Consider the following 16,828-nt stretch of genomic DNA (forward strand, 5'->3'; position numbering starts at 1 on the left):
GTTTGTGGGTATATTTCTGCTTTGTAAATAAGTTCATTCATATATTTTTTCAGATCCCATCTATAAGTGATATCATATGATATTTGTCTTTCTGTGTCTGACTTCATATAACAATCTCTAGGTCCATCCATGTTGCTGCAAATGGCATTATTTCATTCATTTTTATCACTAATTTTTATTTGCTTTTCATTTATAAGAAGAATGAACATATTTTCTTTTGTAATGGAAAATAAAACGTTTGTAAAAAAAAAGAGGTATTTCATACTTGTCATTTAAAACAGCATAGGAGGAATTCCCTTGTGGTGTATCAGGTTAAAGATGCTGTGTTTTACTGCAGCGACTCTGGTAGCTGCTGTGGCTCAGGAACTTCCACATGCTGGGGGCACAGCCAGAGAGAAAGAAAAAAAGGGAGAAAGGAAGGAAGGAAGGAAGGAAGAGAGAGAGAGAGAAAGAAAGAGAAAGAAAGGAAGAAAGAAAGACCGTGTGGGTCCTTAGTAGCAAAGCTGCAGATGTCCATGGAATTCCCATTGCGGCTCAGCGGTAATGAACCTGACTAGTATCCACGAGGATGCGGGTTTGATCCCTGGCCTCACTCAGTGGGTTAAGGATTAGGTGTTGCTGTGGCTGTGGCATAGGCTGGGAGCTGCAGCTCCAATTGGACCCCTAGACTGGGAACTTCCATATGCTGCAGGTGCAGCCCTAAAAATAAAAAAGAAAAAAAAAGCATAGGTAATTCCCACCTCCAACAAGAAATCTGAAATCTGATGATCATTTTTGTAATATTCGAAAATAACCAACTTTATTTGAATCAGTCAATACCAATCAAGACTGGGAAACAAATTTATAAGTGGTTCAGATTCAAGAGGAAAACACTCAGCAAGATCTTCATTAAAAGGCATTTTGCATTATTAAAGCTTGAAAGCAAGTCCTATTATTTTATCACCACAGTTCAAGGTCTTAAGAAAATCAAGATGCCATCATTTGGAGGATTTTTGTAAAATGACATGTTTGACCCTTTATGAAAGCTAGACTTCTTTTGCTAAATTAGTTAGCACTCCAGCTTGTAAAAATGGGCAGTCAGGTGGTCAGGAAAGCAAGACAAATTCAACATCAGCTGGATATTTTACATTTGAAATATATGCATAGTCAATAGTGCAGAATCTCTATTTATACTTAAGATATCATAGACTGTAGGTCCTTAAAACTATATTATGCCAAAAAAAAAAAGATTGCTTTGAAAGAAACACAGTTGAGCCCAAACCCTAGAATGAGCCAGTTTTTAAATTTTATTTTTGATTGGGGCAGGGAAGCACTGGATCCATTTCCTGAAGTAACAATAAGTAAGATCACGCATACCTTGGATCACACCTAATTACGAAATGACAGTGTTCTGAGAGGAAGCTGGGAGGAGAAGGCTGACAAAGGGAGTTGAAGATGAACTCCTAGGGGGTCTGAGTTAAATGAGAAGAGCAGTGGGCAGAAGACAGTGGGCCTTGTCTGCAAGAAGGACCTCAAGGTCAAGGATAGGATGCCTTCTCTCCCAGCATCAGAACCAGGATCCTTCACACACACACTCTCTCTCTAATACTTCAGTGGTTCTTGAATATTTTATTTAAAAACATATTAATAAGGGAATCATTGAACTTAGATTTACCCATGAATTGATGCTTCGTTTTTCCAAGGAGGAAGACATCAGCATCTTGATTCACTCTGCCTTTGAACAGGTTCCTAGTCAGTGGAAACAGGGGGAGCCGCAGACGTGCCTGCTGGGTACCACGTGCTCCTGGACCAATTTAATTTCAGACACCTACTCTCACTGTTTTCTCCTGATAGAAAGTGCTGATTCCCAGGACTCTTAGATCTTCAAGGTCCCTTCCAGGGGTGACTCATTTGGCGACAGTTCTAAGAGGCTTGGTCTTGTCTTTCTGGAGAATGGCCAGTGGGCAAAGGTATTGTCAAGAGCTTCTGTGGTTTTATTTGATAGATGCTGGAAAATACAGCCTGGGGAACTCTCACTCTTGGTGTGGCCTTTTTCTAATGCAAAGATCAAGCTTCTCAATGGCTCCACCAGCAGGAGAAGTGAACCCTGAAGACAGTGCCATTTCCTGGGAAGCCGAAACTGGCTCAAGATCCTGCGGTCACATAACCAAATGGAGTGTGTGTTTCGCTTTTCAACCCAAGAACTGAGTGCCAGGTAGCTCCGCCCCCTTGTTTAAAACAAGATGGCCAAACTCGTGCCTGTGATTCTGAATCGTCAGGTCATCAAGGCACATGGTAAAAGGAACAGTGCTCTGGGCCAATCAAGCTTTTATTGAGCCAGCTCATCTTGTGTAGTTATTAAAATCTTATCCAATAGCCTCTCTCCTGAGAGGTAGGCAGGACTGAGTAGATGGGTAAATTCAACACAGTCTTTCTGAGTATGGTTCTTATTTCTGCCTCTGCCTCCCACCGAAAAACCACAGTGATGTGAACGTCAAAGGAGAGAAATAAATCCAGAATAAAATAGGATCTCAACCCAAATAAATCCCTTCAGTGCCTTCAAAAGGCTTTTGGAGGCAATGATATGCATTCCAGACCAGTAGCAAGGATCACCTCCTGCCTTAACGCTCTGGAGTTCTGGGTCCATCTGTGGACCTTCAATACTCCTAGAGTTGCTTCTGGGGATATCTGAGGACCTCTCCCTCCACATGGTTGCCAGGAGATTTTCTGCTGTCTACATGACAAGGTTATGGCCAAAACTCAGGGAAGCTGAAGGAACTGGAGAAAAATTTCTTTTGAAAAAAATAATCAGAAGGCAACATTATTATTTAAATATACTTTGATATATCTGGTCGTAGATATTAAAGGTTTTCTTTTTTTTTTTTTTTGGCTGCACCTGCAGCATGCAGAAGTTTCTGGGCCAGGAATCCAACCTGTGCCATGGGAGTGACCTGAGCCACTGCAGTGATAATGCCAGATCCTTAACCACTAGGTCACTGGGGAACTCCTTAAAGCTTGAAGTCAACAGTCAGCTGCATCTTATGATAACCTACTGTTGAAATAGAAAGATGTTCCTGGATTAAGTACCAGGAAGTGCTTTCCATCTATAGCTCCTCTCCCTTTTTAAAATGGTTGTAATTGATCATATAACTGCCCCCACCCCACCCCAATGTCTTATTATTGTTACTTATGTAAAAAGAAGTCAACTACAGAAAGAACATCCAGGACCAATAATATTGATTTGGTTTGGCTTGTTTGCTTTTAAAGGCTGTGTTTAAAGACTTGCCAATTGCTGAATTCTGAATATCAAATCAGCATGTTAGTGTCCAAAAACTCCTCTGGGGAGCTATTCCACCCGGGGGAGCTACTCTACCTAGAAGAGCTACTCTACCTGGGGGACCTATTCCACCTGGGCATCCTCTTTTCTCTGTCGCTGGCTGTGTTTCTCAGGTATACTTCAAGAACAGCACCTCTGTGGGTCTCAGGAAAGTAAACTGCCTCTTAGATCGTCATGCCTGTGCTAAGTTCAGGGAAGGATTTCTGAGGACAACAGGATTTCACACTCATTTCAAAAGGGCTTCGGGGTCACTCAATCTTTCATCTCCCAGGAAGGCCAGTCTGGGACTCTTCCCTACAGTCAAAAGGGCTGTTTCCTCACCAGTTCTCCCTTTCAGCCATCTCTGGGGACCAAGCTTCCAAGGAAGTCCATGGAAAGGTACCCTTACAGGTGGAAATGCATCCACTTCCTTCTAACTCTTCCAAGGTCTCAGGCCTATCAAATGTCCTCCTCAGAAAGGTCCTGGTCCTCCCTGAGCTAAAGAACACTGCCTGCTTGCTCCCCTCTGCTCTGCTCCGTGCGAGCTCCCTGGAGGCAGGGGATGGCTCGGATAGAAGCTGGCGATGCATCTAGGTGAAGGCTCGGTGCTGTCCTGGCCGCGCTGAGCAGTGAGCTAAGTCCTGGGGCTTTGGGGCACTTGGGCGCCTCCCCCTCCCCCCACTGACAGGAAACACAGAAGGAAGGACTCTTGAAGGTCAGGGTCTTCCAGACTGTTCCCTGGAAGAGGGAGCAGATGACCAGCTCATTCTTCTTAGGTGCCTCAGCACAGGCCCCCTCGCTCAAGCAGGGTAAGCTTTTAAGGAGGTGACACTCAAGGAGAATGACTACAGAGTGAAATAGTAGCTTAAAAAAAAAAAAAGTTTCCTCCTTTTCATCTGGCAGTTGAGTCGGATGGTAGGGAAATTAACCCAGAGGTGCACATATTTTTTTCTTCGAGTTCAAACCACATGGTTTCCCAGTCAGAAAGGCCCCTGGACTTTCTTCCTAAGGTTCCATGATCATGCAGCCTCCTAAACAGATCTCTGTGGCTGAATCAGAGAGCACCCAGCTAGCAGACTCACATCCAGCAAACACAGGAAGGGACTGGAAAGTCATTTTTGGCCAAATCTCAGGTTTCTGCTATAAGGTTGGTTGTAATATGACATTACCAGGTAAAGACCGATTATGAGAGAGAAGACCCATCTGAAAGATTCCTAGGGAACACTGAGCCTCATAAAGAACTTTTTTATCCTCATCACCCCCTGGGCCCATCTCCTTTTTCACAGACCCAGATTCACTCATGGACAAACGCAGTCACAGCCAGGCTTATAATCTCCGATGAAACCACTCCCGTAAGCAAGCAAACCCCATGGCTGGTAGACCCCCCCCTCCAGGGCCTTTTGGCATCAACACTGCTCGCCCCTCCCCTTCCCTCTCCATTCACCCCACTTTGGAATTACATGCTAATTTCCCCGCAAGGCCCGGAAGATAAAAATGCAGGTCACATCAGCATCCGCCAGGTACATCACAGCACGCCCAGCACTGCTGCAAACCAAGGCTGTGTCTAAAGTGGTTTTCCACTCTGGCCTCCGGGGTCCAAAGGGACCGCAGGTGCCAGAAACCCGGAAGCGAGGGCAGGTGTGTCTGCGGGATGCTTCAATCCACCGCCTGCTGCATCCTTTCTCCTCACCCTCCATCTCCCCTCACACAGCCCTGCACTGCTTTCTAATAAGGATGGCATTTGGCCTTGGCCTTGGTGTTACTGACAAGGAGGAATGTGGACGAGGACACAGTGCTGCACGTTTTCAATGCATCGGAGGAGAGATTTTGACATTGGCAAAGGGGCCAGGGACAGTCCCACCCTGACCCCAAATACACTGGAGCCTGACCCAGGTCCGAAGTTTGAGAGCTTGAAGGCTTCTCTCTTTTCTGTTGGTGGGTTCCTGCCTGGTCAGACGGGGGCAGCGCTGACCTTCGCCAAAGACCGCAGGCTGGGGTTCCCATGATGCCAGTGAGGTGTGGCCTGATTAAAACACAAAAGAAGGTTCCCGAGGCGACGTGGAAGTGGAGTCTGTGAAGCCGGAGTCCTTGCGCAGCGGCGGTGGGGCGGGCGGGCCGCGCTCAGGAGCGGCTCAGGCGCTTGGCCACGTCGGCGTAGGCCAGCTCAATCTCGCTGTCGGCGGCGCAGGTGTTGGTGAACTCGTCCCGGGCGTAGGCGTTTTTCAGGTACCGCCACAGACCCGTCATCTCCGCCGGGAAATCGTAGTTGCGGTATTTCTTGGCCACGATCTGCAACAGAGATGGCAGGATGGAGACGATGTTAAAGCAGGAAGCGAATCACGGGGAAGGCGGCAGCGGCTGACCCGGTGTGTGCACAGCAGAGAGGCCCTCTGTGCATCCCGAGGGCCAGCGGCAAGATGCGTGTCGTGCAAAGTGGCAGTGCTGCCGTTTTATTTTATTTATTTTATGTTGTTACTTATTTTGATATATTATTTTCTATTTTACTTATTTTTAATTTTGTCATGCTATATTGTTTTATTTGTTATATTTATATTTTATTTTTATTTTATTATATTATTTTCTATTTCATTTATTTTAACTTGATTTTATTTTGTGTTATTTACGTTATGTTATTTTATATTTTTAATTTTTATTTTAGTTTGTTATTTTATGTTACATTATATTATTTATATTTTATTTATCTTATAATATTTTCTATTTCATTTTTATCTTAAATTTATTTGTGTTATGTTATTTTTATTTATTTATTTATTTTGTCTTTTTTGCCATTTCTTGGGCCGCTCCCATGGCATATGGAGGTTCCCAGGCTAGGGTTCTAATTGGAGCTGTAGCCACCGGCCTACGCTGGAGCCACAGCAACGCGGGATCTGAGCCGCGTCTGCAACCTACACCACAGCTCACAGCAACACTGGATCCTTACCCCACTGAGCAAGGCCAGGGATCGAACCCACAACCTCATGGTTCCTAGTCGGATTCGTTAACCACTGCGCCACCATGGGAACTCCAATGTTATGTTATTTTTTTAATTTTAATTTTATTTTATATATGTTATATTTTTTAATTTTTAATTTTAATTTTATTTTATGTTATTTGTTGTTATATTATTTATATCTTATTTATATTATTTTCTATTTCATTTATTTTAATGATTTCATTTGTTATTTATTTTGTTGTTATGTTGTTTTATATTTTTGAATTTAATTTCACTTATTTTATATTATGTTTTATTTATTTTTATTTTATTTATGTTATTTATTTTATGTGATGTTATATTATTTTATTTCTTTACTTTTATTTTATTTGTTAAGCAAATGTAATTTGCCCTTCTGGTGTTCTGCTTCTATAGATTTTTCCTTAGAAAACACCATGGATGGGCAAGAAGATTTAGCTACGCCAATATGACTGCTGGATACTTTGGAATAGCAAAAAATGGTAGACAACACAAATGTCCAACGGTAGGTATAAGTTGTATGGATAAGCTGATGGATAAACACATCCTCATACATACATACAGTAGCACATTGGAGAACCATTGAAAATGCTGCTGCAGAGGAAACCCCAGTGATTGGGAAAACACTTCAAGACAGATCGTTCAGTTCAAAGTATAGTGTAAGGCATTTGGAGACATATGATGGCTAGAAATACATACACCATCTATTACCAGTGGTTCTGCCTGATTGATAGAAATATAGACAATCTTTTTTTTTCTCTTTTCCTATCCACTTTGTTATACGTAAGCATCCTTATTTGCAGAAGGGACTACAAAGCAAAAAATGTAAGTTAGCTGTTGGGATGTATATGTCGGTTCAGGGTATGTGGGAGTGAACCGACAACTATTTCTCTTCTCTCCTTAGTCTGCCACACTTAGGGCTGTGGACTTGGGCACTCTGGGGAAGTGGTGTTTGTGCTGAGACACACAATAGCATAATGGTTAAAGGCATGGGCTCTGGATCCCAGCTGACTGCATCTGCAATCCTGACCCCACTACTTACCAGCCGTGTGACCTTGGCTTAATTACTTAACCTCTCTGAGCCCCCATTTCTTTATCCCTAAAATGCAGGTAAGGACCTGTCTTGGAGTAACAAATTAATTTTCTTAAATGATCAGAGAGGTGGCTGGCACATGCTAAGTGCTCGAGAAACATTATTTATTGTCAGAATTCATTGAGACCCACGTTTTGCCCATTGCACGCCTTCCTTCAAGGTAGGGGCAGGGTGGGCTCTTTAAGAAAGTCTCTCCAGCCAGAGAGGGCTTCAAAGACATGTGCCCTGTGCAGTCACAGAGAGAGGGGCCTCACACTCAGAAGGACCCTGTTCTTGGTTTAATGCTCTGCCGTCAACATCTGGAAATTCTGAATACTTTTTTAAAACTGGAGCACCTTTATTTCTGCTGTGCCCTGGGCTCTGCACATTGGCTAGTCTTGCCTGTAGCCCTCAGGGACTTGGGTGGGGAAGAGCAAAGAGTAGCCTCCATCCTAGAGCACTGACTTTTGACGCCTTTCCTTGCTTTTTTTTTTTTTTTTTTTTTTTTTGTCTCTTTGTCTTTTAGGGCTGCTCCTGAGGCATATGGAGGTTCCCAGGCTAGGGATCCAATTGGAACTGTAGCCCCTGGCCTACCCCAGAGCCCCCCTGGCCTACCCCAGAGCCACAGCAATACGGGATCTGAGCCACATCTTCGACCTACACCACAGCTCACAGCAACACTGGATCCCTAACCCACTGAGCGAGGCCAGGGATCGAACCCGAGTCTTCATGGATGACAGGTTCGGTAACTACTGAGTCATTATGGGAACACCAATCCTTGCTTTCTTTGAAAGAAGAGTCCAGACCTCTAGCCCAGGGATCCTCCCACCCAGAGAACATCCCCCACGCCTTTCCACTCTGGGGTGTCATCTTCATCTGGGCACCAGAGATGTGCGGGGTTCCCCAGAAAGCAGTGCTGAGTGAGGGACAACAATGTTGACTGCAGGAAAAGCTCAGCCTCATAGACACAACCAAGCTCCCAAAGAGGCTTCATTTCCCCTTCTGTTCTCCTACATCAGTCCTGAACTTCCATTACAACCCGAAATTCTATTCTATTCTGAACTGCAGTTACTATTTTGGTGTCCTCTCTCTCCCCTTGCCTGTGAGCATTATTCGACAGCAACCACAGCATCTTCACTCCCCGCCCCCCAGAATCTCTTGGTAAGAGTAAAGACAATAGCAAACATTTATGTATCCTCTGCTCTGCTCCAGGCACTGCTTTAAGCACTTGGCAAGCTACTGAAATCCCTAAATAACTCTGCAAAGAAGAGCGTACTATAGTCCCATTTTCCAGATGAGATAAATAAGGCAACAAGAGGTTAAAAGAGTAGGGAGGGATTTAATAAGCAGTTCTATTTTCTCTTTGCCATGCTCAGGAATCCTAACATTAGACAGAATGACCCAGAGTTAAAGGTATATAACCATTTACTTTTAAAGCCTGAAGATCCTTAGCAATGAGCAAACCGAAGTCATGAGCGATTTAGTGGCTTACACAATGTTGCACAGGAAAATAATTAACTCAATCAATATTAGCTATTATCTATTCATCACTAATATTTATGACAGTCCCTGCTTTCTAATCCAATTCCTTCCTCTTTGCCACTTGAGCCCTACGTAAATGATAAAGGAATAGCTCTACTCAGAATCCTTCCTGGGCCAGTTATTCTGCTACAGGTGCTTTTTTGTGATACTAGGACTGGGACTGGGGCCGGGACTGCAAAGGACACCTGTTTTGCCAGACTCCCAGGAGGCTTTGCCAACAGATGGCGCTAGAAAGGGAGGCTGCACGTCTGGAGGCGGGGGAGAAGGGATGGGCCCCATCTGGCGGGGCTTCCTGTAACTTTCATCTTCCTTTGCTCCAGCAGCAGCAGCAGCAGTTGAATCCAGTTTGCCCTCTTGCCAACACTCACAAAACAAGTGTCCTCACAGTAGCTCAGAGAGGCCACACACGACAGTGACCCCACTGCAAAGCTTGGGTCCCAGCCCCATGGGCTGCTCTGAACTGGGCTCCCAGCCCCAGCGGAGCAGCGCCGCACCTTGGAGGTCCAAGGCGCAGCTCTGGGTGGGAGGAGAGAGGGAGAGCCAGACTCATCTAGTTTCCAAGTTTTGATCAACCTCTTCCCTTTGTTCCCCTGCCCTGAAGGAGGAACTTCAAGGTACATTTTGTCTTCCCAGTTCTTAGGCACTTAGAACTTCTTCATATTAACTTCTGTCAGTTAAAACAACTGATTTGGGGTGGTCACTATAGAAGCCACCAGCAACCTCTGTCCAGGGTAGGTGGAGCTGATAACACAGGTAATGGAATCAGGGTCCTTCAACAGAGCCTCTGTCCATTGAAAATGAAGAGCCCCTGGGTTTGTCCATGAGTCTTTATAAGAAGCTGTCTTGGGTTTGCCCAGAATGAATGCAAAAGACACACAGAAAGTGATTTGGCGCAGCCATTATGCAAGACTGTATGAAGGTTTCCCAAAACATGTAAAACAGAGCTACCATATGACCCAGCAATTCTACTCCTGGGTATATATCCAGAAAAAAAATTAATTGGAAAAGATATATGCACCTCAGTATTCATAGCAACACTACTTAAAACTGCCAAGATGTGGAAGCAACCTGTGTCCATCCACAGAGGAATAGATAAAGATGATGTATGAGACAGATAGATAATTGATATAAACACAAAGGAATACTATCCAGAGGTAAAAAAAAGAAATTTTACCATTTGCAACAACCCAGGTGGATATGGAGGGTATGATGCTAAGTGAGGTTGGTCAGCCAAAGAAAGGCAAATACAGTATGAAATCATTTATATGTGGAATCTAAAAATTAAAACATACATAACAATGAGGAAATAAAACAAAATAGAACAGCACAGAAACAGACTCACAGATGTAGAGGACAGACAAGTGGTTCAGTGGGGAGAGGGATAGGGCAGGGGCAAGATAGGAGGAGGGAATTAAGAGACACATAATATTAGGTATAAAATAAGGCACAAAATATTAGGTATAAAACAAGCTACAAGGAGGTATTATACAACCCAGGGAATAGAGCCAGTATTTTGTAGTAACTATACATGGAGTATAACCTTCAAAAAGTATGAATCTCTGTGTTGCACACCCATAACTTACACAATACTGTATATCAGCTATAGTTCACTTTCCTTTAAATGGAAAAAAAAAGAAGGAAATAAAAAGGCCCACAGTAAGGTCAAGGCATCGATCAAAAAATATTTTTCAAAACTATAAAGCGATCCGTGGGGCAGCCTCAAGTCTCTTTGTGCTGGAATTTATTTCTAAGTTTCCAAAGGATATGATAGGAGCTTGAAAGCAGGGATGCAATAGGTGAGTATCTATTTGTGTTTCTACAAATAGCTCCCTTCCTGTGTGCATCAGTGGCTGAACAGGTCCCCATGCCCCATGAGGGTCTTGGGGGACTGCAGCCACAAGAGACCACCACCCTCCTGCCCCTCCCTGCCGAGATCTGCATGCCCTGAACTTGGCCTTGGCCAGAGCTGGTTCTTCTTTCACGTGTTGGCTTGTGTGGGGAGAGGAGAAGAGAAGGCAGCCAGACAATGAAAGTTCAAACCAGGCTGCCCGTGAGCCCCCAGCCAGAGCAACTCAGCCTCCAGGGATGCAGAGAAACCTGAAAGAGAGCCAGAAGAGCCAGAGAGAGACAGAGACAGAGGATGAGCAAGGGGCAAGCGCTGACGTTCACAGGGACCTCCACGCGCATGTTCTGAATTTGTGCTTTCATATGAAAACTGTTAGCTCCCCCAGCCCAGATTAAGTTTTGGCTTCGGAAGCCAAACTGGAGGCCTGACTTGGCTCTCCCTTCATGCTTTCCGCCCTTGAGAGGTTTGCCAGGGCTCTGGAATCTGATAAGCTGGATCAGCAGAGATCCAAGGAGACGGGAGGCGAGGCCCAGCCTTCGTCCCTCCTGGGCCATCCTCCCTCCGACCCCCGGCTCCTCCAGGGAACAACTCCAAGAACAGAGCTGTGACTTAGTCGTCTGGGGCTGGAAAGAACTGGAGAAACCAGAGAAAGAAGCATGGAGCCTGGGAGATGCTTTGGTTTGCCTGATCGGACCCAACAGTTGGGTGGTCCATCTGTGTGTGGATGGGAGAAGGAGGAAGGAGGGAAGGGAAAGAGGCCAGAAGGAGTGTAATCCACAGCTCTTCATTTCAGCATGAGAAAAATGATCCCCTCCGCCAGAGTCAATGACCTGCCTCAGTTCTTGCTGCTCGTTGGTGGTGCACACAGGACCAGAACTTGAGTCTCCCAACTTCTAGAACAGAGGTCTTTCCTTTGTCTCACTCTGACCTGCTATGACTGTCAGACTCATATCCCTAATGGTGCCACTTGTTCCTCGGGAAAAGTGATAGAGGACATTCTAGGGCTGGGGTGGGGTGTGCAGTAATTAATAACTTCAAAGAAAGGTCGCTTGGCTGGACCTACCGTTGACCATGGACTTGACCCCAAACCCAACGTGTCTCCATTTGAATAGAGTACGTTTGCCCTGCCCATGAGCCCTGGCAAGTGTGGCTCCCTCCCAGTCTCCAGCCCTGACACATCCTGTGAGAGCCCCAAGTGCGTGCCCCGCTAACGTTTCAACTCCAGTTGGTGTGAACTCTGATCGGAGGGAAGCCTGCATTTTTATCTAGCCCAGGACATCAACTGAAAAATGAAAGCCAGATATCCGGCTGATAAATGGTTGAATCTGATTCTTCTTAGGGCAGCGAGAAACTGGGGATCACAATGACACAAGCTAGGTGATCAAATGGTCACTCAATGAGTATTTTTTTTTTCTTTTTAGGGCTGCACCGGAGGCATATGGAGATTCTCAGGCTAGGGGTTGAATCCAAGTTCCAGCTGCTGGCCTACACCACAGCCACAGCAATTTGGGATTCAAGCCACATCTCTGACCTACTACACCATAGCTCACGGCAACACCAGATCCTTAACCCACTCATTGAGGCTAGGGATTGAACCCACATCCTCATGGATACTAGACGGATTTGCTTCTGCTGTGCCACAATGGGAACTTCTAAATGAGTATTTATTAGAGGGCTGCCATGTACCCACCATCATGCTTGGAAAAGACCTGTCAGAGCTTTTTGTCTCCCTGAGACAATAAGATGTAACACATGCAGAAGTAGAGAGCAGTCCAGCCCTCGATCCCACTGTATTTTTCTTTGGGCTGGTAAGGGTCAGAAAAGGATAGAATTGAAAACAAGCTTATCGTGACCAAAGGACAGAGTGGGGGGTGAGGGGGGCAGAAGGGAAGAGGAGGAGATAAATTAGGAGTTTGGGATTGATATATACGTACTACTATCTATAAAATAGAGAAACATCAAGGTCCTACTATATAGCACAGGGAACTATATTCAGTATCTTGTAATGACCTATGCTGGAAAAGAAGCTGAAAAGAATATATATCTATACACACATAGGCATATATATATATATATATATATATATATATATATATATATATATGAATCACTTTATATCTGAAACTAACAGAACATTGTAAATCAACTACTTCAATTTTAAAATGGTTAAAAAAAGAAAAGGATGTGAGAAGAAGTGCTGGTTTAGAGAAATGTGGGGGACACAATGGCTGCTTTCAACTGTGGTGGAAGAGAGCAGCCATGTGCCCTGTGGCTCCAGAGAACCACGAGGCAGGGAGGCACTTTGGGGGCTGCAGAGAAAGAAGGATGCCTTATTAACTGGAGCCGTACCAAGTGGTAGGGCTGGTTCGGAGATAGGGGGCTCTTCATCATCAAAAACGTGCGGTCACAGCTGCACAGAAGCCTGTCACAGACACACAGTAAAGGGTCCACTTTGGGGTGCGCGATGGGGGTGACCTCAGAATTCCCGCCTTCCTCCCAACACTCGGGTCCTACGGCTGGTGTAGGAAAGGATTGCGTTGTCAACCACGATCAGTAAGTGCAAAGGTAGCAAGAAAATGATGTCACTTCTTGCAGCCTCCAGGTCCCCACCTGGCAGATCGGGGGGCTGATACCCGCTTGCTCCAGGGCGTTGCTACAAGAATGAAGGTGGGTCTATGCACAAAGGAAACGTGCATATAAGGGAGGGCATCCTTAGCAGAGATGGGGGGCGGGGCCAATGAAAACCTGTGTGGAAGGGGTAAGAAGAGGCTTTGGATCCACATATATATAATAGGACAATATATAATCTCTGATATATTGAGCCCTTACAATACGGCAGGGGGAAAAAAAAAGGTGTTCCCATTGTGGTGCAGCGGAAATGAATCTGACTGGTATCCATGAGGATATAGGTTCAACCCCTGGGCTCAATCAGTGGTTTAAGGATCGATGTTGCCGTGAGCTATAGTGTAGGTCGCAGATGTGGCTCAGATGTTGCTGTTGCTGTGGCGTAGACCTGCAGCAGTAGATCTGATTCGATCTTTAGCTTGGGAACTTCTAGCTCTGATTATATCCCTAGCTTGGGAACTTCTGTATGCTGCAGGTTCGGCCCTAAAAAGCGAAAAATCAAACAAAAAAAAAACGCAATATGGCAGGCACTTCCAGGTCATGTTCAATCTCCCAGCAGCCCTAGTGAAGCCATCTATGCCCATGTGACAGAAGCAAACTCAGAAGAAGCTCAGAGAGGCTCCACAGCAGGCACTGGAGGCTGACTTTGGGTCCCTGATCATGTGACTTCTGCGCTCTGATTCTCCATCAGCAGGTGGCCCTGTCCTCACCCTCGCCCCCGCAACCCACAGGTGACCTGGGCCCCTGATGGACCTGGGTCTTAGGAGCACAGGCGGGTAGAGCATTCTTACCTTGACCACATGGAGCTTGGGCAACAGGTTGCAGTCGGCCAGGGTCAGCTCATCCCCATCCAGGAACTTGCGTCGAGACACCTTGTCATCATCCTCTCGGGTGCTGGTGTCAATCTCCTCTGGCAGAGGCGTGTTCAGATAGTCGTCCAGCTTCTTCAGCGCCTTGGTCAGGCCTCTCTCAAGAGCTGGCGTGGAACAGCAAAACAAGTGTCTTTAGTCAACCTTCCTTCCCCTGGATACAGCTACGGGGTCTTCAGAGCCAAGGGGTTTATCCAGAATCCTGCCTCCCTTTGTCACACCAGCTCCCCCGCTACACGACAGAGTGAGTCCCTGACAGCCATTAACTCGATGCTACAGAAGAGTGTCAAGAGCCTGAAAAAGCAAACTTTAACCAAACAATAAGTGCTAGCTAATTCTTTTTTCTTGAAAAGATTATATAAATATAGAAATAAACCATCAGGATCTCTCTCAAGGCTTTTACAGTGCTCATCTCCAGCAGATGCAATAATAATAGTCAACTTTCATTTCCTTTTTGGCTTACCTAAATTTTGCCAACATTCTGCAATTAACCCACAGAATAATTTTGTAGAAAGAAAGGACTCTTGAATAAGTAAATAACAACTGGATAGTCGTCCTAGGACAGAGAAATGCATCAGATTTGGGGGAGGCATTGGCTAACCCCACCTGAGATGGAATGAGGACCAGTCTTCAAGGAAGACATGACACAGAAAAGTGAGCACCTGTGTTTGGGGTTGCCTCCCCCCAGCCTGAGAACCAGTGGGTATCAAGGAGGCATCCTTGAGTTTAATCTAGAAGGGGCTGTTCTAAAAGTCAGCGCTATCCATGGGAGTTCCCCTGAGGTGGAGTGGGTTAAGGATCCGGCATTGTCACCGCAGCAGCTCAGGTTGCTGCTGTGGCTTAGGTTCAATCCCTGGCCCTAAAACTTTCACATGTCAAGGGTGCACCCCAAAATAAAAATAAAATCAAAGTAAATAAAAGTAAAATGAAATAAAATCAAAATCAGAGGAATTCAAAAAGGAAGGACCAATGCACCAGACAGTGAGCTTCACCAGATGTGCAACCACAGCTGCATGGAAACCTGTCATGCGTACAGCTCCAAGAGTGACCATCCAAGGGAAGATCATGTTGCAGAAGACTTTTCCAGTCTTGCCTAGTGACTATCTATCAAATAATTCATTTAGACACAAGAACAGAACAAAATACTCAAAATGAACAATTGCAGGCAGTCACTGTCACTCAGAGTCATTCCATCTAGAATCTCATAGACCATTCCTGGAACCTCGCTTAGAAACTGTCCACCTGAGTCCCGAGGACTCAGTGTCATCAGCCCCACCCCCAGTGGCTATCTTTTCCAGACTCTGGTTTAAAGCGCAACACTGAGGAATTCCCATCGTGGCTCAGTGCTTAACGAACCCTGACTATTATCCATGAGGATGTGGGTTCTGTCCCTGGCCTCGCTCAGTGAGTTAAGGATCTGGCGTGGCTGCGAGCTGTGGTATGGGTCGAAGATGCAACTCAGATCCCGCTTTGCTGTGGCTGGGGTATAGGCCGGCAGTTACGTCTCTGATTTGCCTCCTGGCCTGGGATACTCCATTTGTCAAGGGTGCGGCCCTAAAAAACACAAAAGAATAAATAGATAAATAAAGCATGACACTGAGATGATGGGAATCGGTCCTGATGTTAATTTCAGCAGATAAAAGGCGGGGGGCGAGGAAGGGGGAGTTGCCCCTGGAGGAAGAGCCCAGAGGACTGTGCTCCTGTTCAGATTGTCCCAAATGTGCCTTTTGTCAGCCCTGCCTCACACGACCCTTGTATGTCTTTTCATAGAAAGCCTTTGTCTGAGACAATGCGATGACACCAGCCCAAGATGAATCCATTGAATGTTTACTGGAATGTTTGACACCAGGCTGGAGGTTGGACGTGGTTTCTCAACACTTCCTTCTCCCTGGTGTGGCATCTGAACTTGCACTTCATCATCTGCTTTGTGTTTCCAGTTTGGGAGAACAGAGTGAGCGGGGCTGGGAAAAAATGCTTGTATTCCCCTTAGTGAATGTCTAGACGGGGATGGGACAGCAAGCTTATTCAAGGGCACCAGCGGAGGGCGGGTACCCAACCATATTTCTTAGGCACCCCACCCATCCCACCCCCACCCCCATGGAGGCAGTTATGATTTATATTGGGTTCGTTTGCTTCTAAAATCCTGCTACCCCTCTTGGGTAATGGAGATGACGACAAAGCCTTGATTCTAATGGACAGAGGAAAAGTCAAATAGAGTTCCTCTTGAAATCTGATGAGCTGCTAATCATCCGAAGGAACGACATTGATGGGATATGAATACCCAGGCAGGTCACGTTCAAGTCTGTGCCCAAGACACCCAGTCTGGGACCCGCCATGAAATTTGGTAACAGAGGCCTTGAGGAATGCCCGCTGTGGCTCAGTGGGTTAAGCACCTGACATAGTGTCCATGAGGAGGTGGGTTTGATCCTGGCCTTCCTCAGTGGGTGAAGGATTCAGCATTGCTATAAGCTGCGGGACAAGTCGCAGATTTGGCTCAGAACCCCAGTTGCTATGGCCGTGGTATAGGTGGGAAGCTGCAGCTCAGATTCAACCCCTAGCCTGGGAATTTCCATATGCTGCAGGTGCAGCCGTGAAAAGAAAAAAAAAA

At 45.7% G+C, this 16,828-nt stretch overlaps 1 protein-coding gene across 2 annotated transcripts in view; it reads right to left on the reverse strand.

Annotated features, from left to right (window-relative positions):
- Nucleotides 1-768: 768 nt before the first annotated feature.
- The window catches only part of CLIC5 (chloride intracellular channel 5), a 125,013-nt gene continuing 108,953 nt past the window's right edge, over nucleotides 769-16,828 (reverse strand). Inside the window, 2 exon segments of one of the 2 annotated variants that reach the window (NM_001198923.3) lie at nucleotides 769-5,584; nucleotides 14,143-14,327. In NM_001198923.3, coding sequence (NP_001185852.2) covers nucleotides 5,417-5,584; nucleotides 14,143-14,327 — 353 coding nt within the window. In that variant the 3' untranslated portion in view covers nucleotides 769-5,416. 2 annotated transcript variants of the gene reach the window in all.

This window comes from Sus scrofa, chromosome 7 (genome assembly GCF_054392235.1).
Source record: "Sus scrofa isolate SSC_HxYL_T2T_F1_AM1 chromosome 7, Sscrofa_HxYL_maternal_Yorkshire_Landrace_v2.0, whole genome shotgun sequence".
Lineage (NCBI taxonomy): Eukaryota > Metazoa > Chordata > Mammalia > Artiodactyla > Suidae > Sus > Sus scrofa.